Below are 9085 nucleotides of genomic sequence, written 5' to 3'. Positions count from 1 at the left end.
TGGTTCCTACTCTTTTGATCGCCAGACTTTGGCTGTGTTCGACCGCCGACCTGTGACACGATCCTGTGACACGATGATCGTCGACCTGTGGCATGGTGATCGTCGAACTTGTGTCGTTTTTTGGTAGTGGAAAAAAAAGAACTCTGAATTTCTGTGCGTTTGGGGGCCGAAATCCGGGGACGTGGCTGAAAATTGATTCCCCGTACCCAAAAAACAGCCGGCGCAAACGCGCAAAGCCCTTTACCGGGTGCGCTGAGGGCCAAATGACTGGAGATCCTAAGTCAAAAATGAATATAGCTAAGGCAGTCCTCGCCTCATAAACACGGACACACACAAGTGTGCGCTCATGCTAGAATGATGGCGGCCATGTCCATTGCAGCCACCGCCACCTGCTGCTCCTCCTCCTTCCCTGCAAACCCCAGCCAGCACATCGCAACCTACTCCCGTGCTCCAGGCCTTCCTCTTCCTCGGCCAGCTTGGCGTCGCTCTCTCCTTGCCGCCTCCCCGCCGGCGAGCCGCCTCCGCCTCCTCCCCCGGACCTCCCTGTCGGCGTCCCCGGCCGCAGCGCACGACTACGAGGCAAGCTACCGCCGCTGTCTTTCCTTTGTTCCTGCTTCTGCTTGTGCACTTCATTTTTCTTACCTTATCTGCTTGTGCACAGACGCCCGCTGCTCATAGAGCTTACTTATCCCTTTTCCCCAATTCTGTCATCTCACGGTACCATACCATTACCGACACACGATAGAAATCTTGGAATTCCTACCTTGGCAACACCTTGCTACTACTACTACTTCAGTGTGCACATGATTTCACAATCAACCATGTTATTCTTCATAGGATAAAAGAAGAACGCGAGGGGATTATTCAGAAAACCCAAAGCATATGCATTTGGTTTCTAAGCTGTTCTTCGATCTGCGGTAGTATCATCTTCCAGTTTGCTGGTTCCCCCATTATGCAGTCCTGCATACCCCATGAAACGCGTCTACACAAGGCAATTCCAAATAAACAAATAACACATTTTTGATGTGCCCTAGACAGACCCTATTACATTTTACATTCTCTGTCTGTGCTGACATGTTAATCGTGAACAGAACGCCCCTATAATACTTCCATTGGGACCATGCAGCTCATAGACCGCCCAGTAGTTATTGAGAATGTCATTCAACAACTTTCTTCTAAGGAATTAAATAGATCTCCCATTGGCATCTTGATCAGGGAAAGTGAGTTTGCTGGCCCAACTCCCTGATTTTACTATTGCTAAGATTCCTAGAAATGGCATTACGGTTGCCCATGCTCTCACTAGTTATGGTAGGAGTGGTGTGAGTGTGTGTTGATCGACTCAGTCCCGGCCTGCGTGTTGCGACTGGTCGATGATGATTGTAATGAACCTAAGTTGATTAATTAATATAATACACACCTTTTTCAAAAAAAAAATCTTGTCTGGGAGATGACATGCTATGAGATGTCTTTCATGCTTCATGTAGCGTAGTTCAGTAGTTAACTAAATATTCCTGAACCATATATGTGTGTCTAGTTCTCTGGAAGCTCCTATGAGCCGCATCACAGATGGATATTTTTTTTGGTTAATGTGCTGAAAACTTACCTTCTGTGAATCCGCTCCATCTTTTAGACACGACACAATGTTGGAAAATCTGGAGCTTGTCATGTCGTTGAAAATAATCAGCTGAGGTTATCTCTGTCCATATAGTTTACCGATACAAACGGAGAGGTGGAGCTCAGGCTGGACATTGGAAAGCTTGGCATTGAGAGTTCAAGAGATGTTTTTGTTGACGTCGATGACATGTCCCTGCTCATCAGAGCCAAGTCTGACGGAACACTGAGGACTTTGATGAATGTCGGCACGCTGTTCGACAGGGTTAAGTCTTCTGAGACGATATGGTATGTATTGCTAGCTCAGTAGCGGACTCTTGCCTGTGAGGATTCATCTGTTGACTCGTTGCACTGTTACAGGTTCATCGATGAGGATCAGTTGGTGGTGAATCTGAAGAAAGTCGAGCAAGAGCTGAAATGGCCCGACATTGATGAATCCTGGAAATCTCTCACTGCTGGGATCACGCAGTTGTTGACAGGGATTAGCGTCCACATAGTTGGCGACTCCACGGACATCAACGAGGCGGTCGCTAAAGAGATTGCTGAGGGCATCGGGTGAGTGCATTGCCGTCCTGTTATAGAAACTACTTAACCAATTGCATCCTTGTTTCTGCTGCGCTGTTTTAACCAATATATAGATGCATGTCCTACTCTGAGATTTGCTGCCACAATGTACTATGATAAGTTGTTAATTCTATGGCAGATAAGGCCCCTGAAATGTGTTTTGCTGCGCGTTTGCAGGTATCTTCCAGTTTGCACAAGTGAGCTGCTAGAGAGTGCCACTCAAAAGTCTGTTGATACCTGTACGTCATTTCGGTGCTAAAATACATATTCGTGCAATAGAGCATAGATCATTGCCACCGCAGTGAGTTAACTACATGTAATTACCTGTAGGGGCGGCCTCAGAAGGAGCGGACTCCGTAGCTGAAGCGGAGTGTGTTGTCCTAGAAAGCCTCAGCAGGTCGGGTTTCCTTTTTCTTTGGAGCTTCTTTGCTTGCTTTGGTTGATCACTTGCCATGCTAAAATTGTGTGTTGCAGCCATGTCCGTACCGTGGTAGCAACTCTAGGTGGCAAGCAAGGAGCGGCGAGCAGGTTCGACAAATGGCAGTATCTTCATTCCGGGTTCACAGTGTGGTTGTCGGTGTCCGATGCCGGTGGTGAGTAAGGAAGCCTTTCGTTTGGTTGATGATTGTTTGGTTCTTCCTTGCTGACCTGCTGCTATGCTGTGCTGGGGTGGGTGCAGATGAAGCCTCTGCCAAAGAGGAAGCCCGGAGAAGCGTTAGCACTGGGAGCGTGGCTTATGCCAAGGCGGATGTGGTGGTGAAGCTGGGTGGATGGGACCCGGAGTACACGCGAGCTGTGGCACAGGGCTGCCTTGTTGCCTTGAAGCAGCTCACCTTGGCAGACAAGAAGCTAGCAGGTAAACACCAGCCGCCTCGTGCTACATTTAGGCCCTGTTCGGTAATCACCCACTCCCGGAGTCTACAGAGCAGGGAAACTGCAACTCCATCATTTTGAACTGCAACTTCGCCAACTCCGCTCCCGGAGTTGTGGAGCAGAGCGATACCAAACAGAACAGCGCCTTACATTCCATTTCAATTTGCAAGAAAATTGACATCAGTGTTGGAATGGCAGGGAAGAAGAGCCTTTACATCAGGCTAGGCTGTCGAGGGGACTGGCCCAACATCGAGCCACCCGGCTGGGATCCCCAATCAGATGCCCCGCCCACCAACATCTAGTCCAGCTTCAAGTATTTTTCTTTTCTTTTTCAAGACTCCATTCATTGCTTAGGGATGTACACAGAGCATAGCCTCATACAGCCGTACTCTTATTCGCTACTGGATTCTCTTTTATAGAAGAAAGGCTGAAATGCCAACATTCTCTATTTCACCTGCCAACAGACGCCATAATCAGGAGCACCCTCTCTACCACTGAGAGAGCGCCCCATCATGCGGGCCTCCTTAATAGGCCGTCGAGCAGGCATCCCTTTGCGTCATACCGGAGATGAAGGCGACAGAAAGGCGTGAATAAACACATAAGTTAGAAAATTAACAGAAAATGACGATTTATTGACTAAACTCAATGTTGATTGGACAAAAACCAAACTAGGAGGGTAAACAAGGAGCCTTCTCCCTTGAAACCATCTTAGGTTCACAAGTATACTCGGACAGTTTCCTCTTTGCAGCTACTAAAACAGACAGACAGACAGAGCGGCAGATTCACAGACAGACGCAAATAAACTCAGAAGACTACATTCCTTCCAACTCATGATAACAAGCCGACCAGTTCCTTCCTCCAATCCACCATGGTCACTGACCTCGTGCCTTGGCTGGAGCATTTGCTGCTTCCCGCTTCACCATCGGAGGCAACTGTTAAAAGAAAAACACAAGCTTATACTTAGATTAACTAAATGTTGCTATACTATAGTGCCCTAGGAGCACAAAGTTGTGTGTTAAAACGGGCAGACAATGAATCAGGAGCTAACAGCGCCTCAAAAGAGAGAAGGCCCGCACCTTATCTTGGAGCCGAATTATTGTGGAGACCAGCATTCTGTCACCAACTATGAGACGCAGCCTCTTCACTAGGTCAATTCTGCTTATTTTCTTGGCCTGGTATGAACACAAACACAAGTCAACTCAGGCTCCAACAAGAAGCTGAAGGCCAGTTTTCAATTGAGAACACAACAACCAAGAACTGATTAATAGCAGACCTTGAATTCTTCATAACAGTTATTGATCATGTCCATTTTCTCGCGAGGAAGTTTGGTTGAAATAGCTGCAAATAACATGGAAAAGGGCATCCAAGGTGTACTTGGAGCTTTTGCCATTGATCCTCCTAACATGGGGGCTTCATACTGACCACCCAATGCTGGAGATGCCTCAAGATTCATGTCCTGTTTCCACACAGAAGAACAGTGTCAACTGGTGTTTTGTGACTCACCCAACATAACTGACATGACATTGGTAATAACAGGAAACTTATCATATTTGGAGATTTCTATCAAACATTAAGACTACAATCAGCTCGAAGTTATAATCTCATAATGGAAGCACAGGTCAATTGTTGAGTCAGACACGCAATCTGAATAACTGAATGCTCCTGCTGCTCCAACAGTGGAACTTGTCTGTATGAGAACAGAAGTTGACTCTAGTATGACAGTACCATCTTTATCAACTCCCAATGTAAAGAACCTCACCTGTGATACACTGTCGGCCGAACTTGGACTCAAGACCAGTGAAGCATCAGATGAATCGTGACAATCTTCTTGTGTGAAGAGGGAATCTGAAACAAAATGAGAAGGCTGACTTGTAAGAAAACTTAGATTGACATTTGTTATGAACTGCACAAAGCTAAATTAAATTAAATTTCTAAAATGATGACACAGTAGTTGCGATTAATTACCTTTGGCTTTAGATGGCAATTTGATGGTGACTACAAATTCAGAATAGATGTGACTATCCAGATTCATATCCCATACAATGTAATGCTGCGGGTTTTTTAGGTCATCTACACCGCTATCAAAATACTCGTTACTAGGCTGGTGCTGCTTAGATCCATGGTGAACTATTTCTACGTTCCCCATTACAACCCGGCACAACATCATATAGATGATGCCATTTTCATCAACATCAGAGTAATTCACACTGCAGAAAGTAATACAAAATATTGAATTTTTGCAATTGTTAGGGACAAGAAGTGTCAAAGAATAGAAACAAATAATAGACAAAAAAATACAATGGTAAGTTGACAACGAAAAACATGTGAACATGTAAGTGGAAGTAAATAAATGGTGCCAGAAACTATTTATCTACAAATAAGGAAACACATATGGCAAGAATAAGACAGATGTGAATATACTTCTCAAAGATGGAGGTGAGTGGATGTTCAGAACATTCAGAGTAAGTTTTTTGCCAGCAGATGATACGAGACAGGAGCACATACCAGTTAATGGAGCAGTTAGCTGGTGCAAGGAGTACGCCAGTTCCATAGGGTGGACACCTAGTGGGCTTTTTAACTTGCAAGGTGCCATTCAGCATCATTTCATCCACAGCAGCTTTCGAGCAAGGAAGCCAAGCATAACGCACATTTGCATTACCATGCTGAGATTTAGTAATCTCTACCTGCTTTTGGAAGAGATCATAGCGGTCTTCTCTATAATTATTCAAGAATGGCGTTCGGTGGATTCCAATAATATCCTTGGAACCAATAGCAGTGCCCATTCCCTGCAGCAACATCTTCTGCACAACAGAGGTAGTTCCTTGAGCACGTGATTGCCCGCCCAGCTTATCTTGCTGTGGTTGACAACTAAAGACTGCAGGCAGCGAAGTGTGTGGTTCATTCTCTCCCACAGTTTCTCTACGATCACAATTTATTTTCCTGATGATACTCTTCTCAGCTCTAACTCTCTTAGCACTGGAAACCTCTTCAGTACTGGACTCAAAGTTTGAGCTTTCTGCGGAACTCTCTGATGCTCCATACTGGTCATTTATTTGACGTGCCCCATTAGGCTCAGCTATAACATAGACATGATCTCCATTGCCAAAATCTTTCCTCCTATATACTATCTGATCTTCAATAAGAACTTCTGGGAAGTAACGCCTTCCATTGTCATCAATCCAGGCGATTGGCCTCTGAAGACCTGACTTTGAGTCAATGAATGTCATGTGGACAAAGTCCAGCAAAAATAGCTGGTTCTGGTATCCTACTTCTGTGATGGTCTTCTTTGTCCGGAAATCAACTTGAGCCAGCTTGACAATTTTTTCTGGAAATTCTTTCCAGTTGCCACTTTGGCGGAGCAGAATACGCTTAGGTGATGCACTGGTCATGTAGTTCTGATAGCTCTGTAAAATCTGCTTGTTAAAGTGGCACGCGATGTTCGCCTTGCGATCTTCACCAACATACAACCTGATATCAGAGTTTCCAGTAGGATGCTGATGCGATTGAGAGGTGTGGCAGGCATCAGCATGATATGCAGCGGGGCTGTCCCGCTTCCTCTTGAGGCTAACTATATTCTGTCCACATTTAGCCAACACCTTTTCGTTCATCGCAGCCATTGTAGCAAGCAGAAATGAACACCAAGCAGAGACTAATTCCTTCTAGCAAACTAAACCCCAACAAGTCTAATATTTACACTAAGCTAATGGAGGAACCTCTGAGCATAGACTACTTCAATATCGACAAGGAGAAAAAGAATATCGGTCGGGTGAGATAAGGGCAAAAGAGTAGGAAACCTGAAAAGGGAAGATAGGTCCTGTAAGAAAAAGGACAAAAAACTAGAATATCTTAAATCAAGCAAACAGAATATATGCAAATCAAAGATCTCAGTACTCTGTCGGCAGCTAAACATACGAGTAAATTCCCCAAAACTATCATGTTACATTAGCACGACGAACGACGAACTAGATAAAATAAAATAAAAAGCAAAATACTTCAATATGGAATTATCTATTGATTTGCCATAGTCCTCATGCAGAAACCGCCATTTGTTGAAGGGTGTGAGCACAAGAGTTCAGTCATATATAGCGCGCTTGAGACGGCTATTGCATTAATTGGGCTCAGAAATTACAATTATCACCCAGAAGTATCATGTATTCATTTGCGCGCGAAAATTATGCTTCGTAAACCAAATATTTGAAACAGCTTGCCTAATCAGGAGAACACGTGATACAGGGCTTTAAAAAACCTACTGCATTAATTGGGCTCAAAATTTATAATTATCACCCCAAACAAACATATATTCATCTGCGCGCGAAAAACGCTTCGTTGACCAAACATTTGAAACAGCTGGCCTAATGAGAAAATCATAGGATATATGGCTTGAAAAAAAATCTATTGCGTTAATAACAGGGCTCAGAAATTACGATTATGACGCACAACTATCATGTGCTCCCTCTGTAAACTAATATAAGAGTGTTTAGTATCTAAACGCTCTTATATTAGTTTACAGAGGGAGTATTCACCTGCGCGCGAAAATATGCTTTGTAAGCCAAATATTATTTGAAAGCGCTGGCCTAATCAGGAAATTACATGAAGTAAAAGGCAAATGATGTCTCAAGTTGAATCAAGCAAAGTTGTGATGAAAATAACTAGTTCCTCACCACACAAACAAGATGGAGATAAGCTAACGCGAAATTCATAGCAAAGATGGAATTTTTAATATTTAGCGAGTCATGGGTGCACGGAATCCACTTGGTAAATCCTAAATCTACAACTTTAGCAGTCAACAACCAGCTTCCCGGTGTCACAGATGATCGAAACCGAACAAAAAAGCCTACCTAACTCTCACAAAAGAATATTCACCAGATCGAACATATAGAGATATGAAATCATCACACACGGCCTAACAATCGGGCGGGTCGCGTAGATCCATGCAAGGGGCGAGCCGAATCGATGGATTCACCGACCGACGCTTACCTAGGGTTAGCGGCAGCATCAGCAGGGGTCACGGCGGAGGATATTGAGCGGTTCATCTTGCCCGATCTAACCCCCCTGTCACCCCCCCTAGGACTCCCCTACGGAGCCCACTTTATCCCCCGGCTACGATCGATTGCCGGAGCTACCCCGCCGAAGATGCTCCCCCGGCCGGCGGCGAGACGCGGCTGGTCAAAGCAAGGACTCGGCTCGGAGAATCGCTGCGGCGGCGGCGGCAAGGGGGCGGGGGCGGGGGCGAAGGCGAGAGGAAGGTCGGGGTGGAGGAGCCGTGCGGCGGTGGGGGAAATATTATTGGGCGGAGAAATAACGCGGGTCCACGCCTTTGTCGTGCCCACTTGCGACCCTTATTGTGCTCCACCCACCGCCTCCGCGGCCGACACACGGGGCCCCGCCGCGGGTCGGGCCCGCCTGGCGGTGGCGCTGGGCGCGCTAAACTTGGATGCCAAGTTGCGTGGCCGGAACGATTTTGCTTGGGCCGTAAGCAAAATGGGACGCCGTGATGCCGACATCCAGCGATCGGACGGTTCACACCCGCGGTCAACGTTCCCTGCCCCGCCCGCAGCCGTCCGTCCGTCCGTGATGCCGGATATTCGCCGTCTGGCAGTAGTTTTTCTTGACGTCCGGACCGGTTGCGTGCATTATTGGGGTTCGTTCGTGTGTAGTACGGGGTGACGTGCTCCTGATGGAACTTCGTGCTGGCCTCCAATTTGATTTTCTTATGGCTTGGGCACACCGGAATTGCACTGCATGTTTCACGAACCTACTATCTATCAACCGACGTATGTATACACGTACATATACTCGTATATAATAAACCACATGTAATTAAGTACAATATATGCTCTCGTCGAGGCTGCGTACTTTCTAAGACTATTTCCGTCCCAGTCATCGGCAGCCATACAAGGGAAAACGAGGCTCGTTTGAAAAGGCTAACCCTTAATTTACTCGCGACTCTAAGTGGTGGCATATAGATGTTGGAGTCATTTTCTTATAGCTCGTCGTCGTTGGAGGTGCAGTTTTCACACAATTAGTTGGTCAATAA

At 45.9% G+C, this 9085-nt stretch overlaps 2 protein-coding genes across 3 annotated transcripts; one reads left to right on the top strand and one right to left on the bottom strand.

The window, feature by feature from the left end:
- Positions 1 to 276: 276 nt before the first annotated feature.
- Positions 277 to 3496, top strand: LOC123050585 (probable inactive shikimate kinase like 2, chloroplastic). Its single transcript, XM_044473362.1, has 8 exons — positions 277 to 579; positions 1709 to 1899; positions 1972 to 2166; positions 2353 to 2414; positions 2506 to 2572; positions 2650 to 2768; positions 2855 to 3031; positions 3247 to 3496. Exons 1-8 carry the CDS (start codon positions 355 to 357, stop codon positions 3348 to 3350), a joined length of 1140 nt encoding a protein of 379 aa, XP_044329297.1. The 5' UTR covers positions 277 to 354; the 3' UTR covers positions 3351 to 3496.
- A 163-nt stretch (positions 3497 to 3659) lies between these two features.
- Positions 3660 to 8347, bottom strand: LOC123050566 (inactive poly [ADP-ribose] polymerase RCD1). 2 transcript variants are annotated; one of them, XM_044473346.1, is made up of 7 exons: positions 8026 to 8344; positions 5554 to 6842; positions 5014 to 5255; positions 4808 to 4893; positions 4322 to 4504; positions 4125 to 4220; positions 3660 to 3980 (listed from the first exon to the last, which is right to left on the bottom strand). In XM_044473346.1, the coding sequence occupies exons 2-7, from the start codon at positions 6663 to 6665 to the stop codon at positions 3921 to 3923; spliced, it is 1779 nt and encodes a 592-aa protein (XP_044329281.1). In that variant the 5' UTR covers positions 6666 to 6842; positions 8026 to 8344; the 3' UTR covers positions 3660 to 3920. The 2 variants fall into 2 exon arrangements, with proteins under 2 accessions (XP_044329281.1, XP_044329287.1); XM_044473352.1 differs by lacking the exons at positions 3660 to 3980; positions 4125 to 4220 and having other exon boundaries at positions 4319 to 4735; positions 8026 to 8347.
- Between the last annotated feature and the right edge of the window lie 738 nt (positions 8348 to 9085).

The sequence above is a fragment of the Triticum aestivum genome, chromosome 1A (genome assembly GCF_018294505.1).
Source record: "Triticum aestivum cultivar Chinese Spring chromosome 1A, IWGSC CS RefSeq v2.1, whole genome shotgun sequence".
NCBI classification, from domain to species: domain Eukaryota; kingdom Viridiplantae; phylum Streptophyta; class Magnoliopsida; order Poales; family Poaceae; genus Triticum; species Triticum aestivum.
The sequence above is the reverse complement of the archived record's forward strand: the minus strand, read 5'-3'. Positions and strand labels throughout refer to the sequence as shown.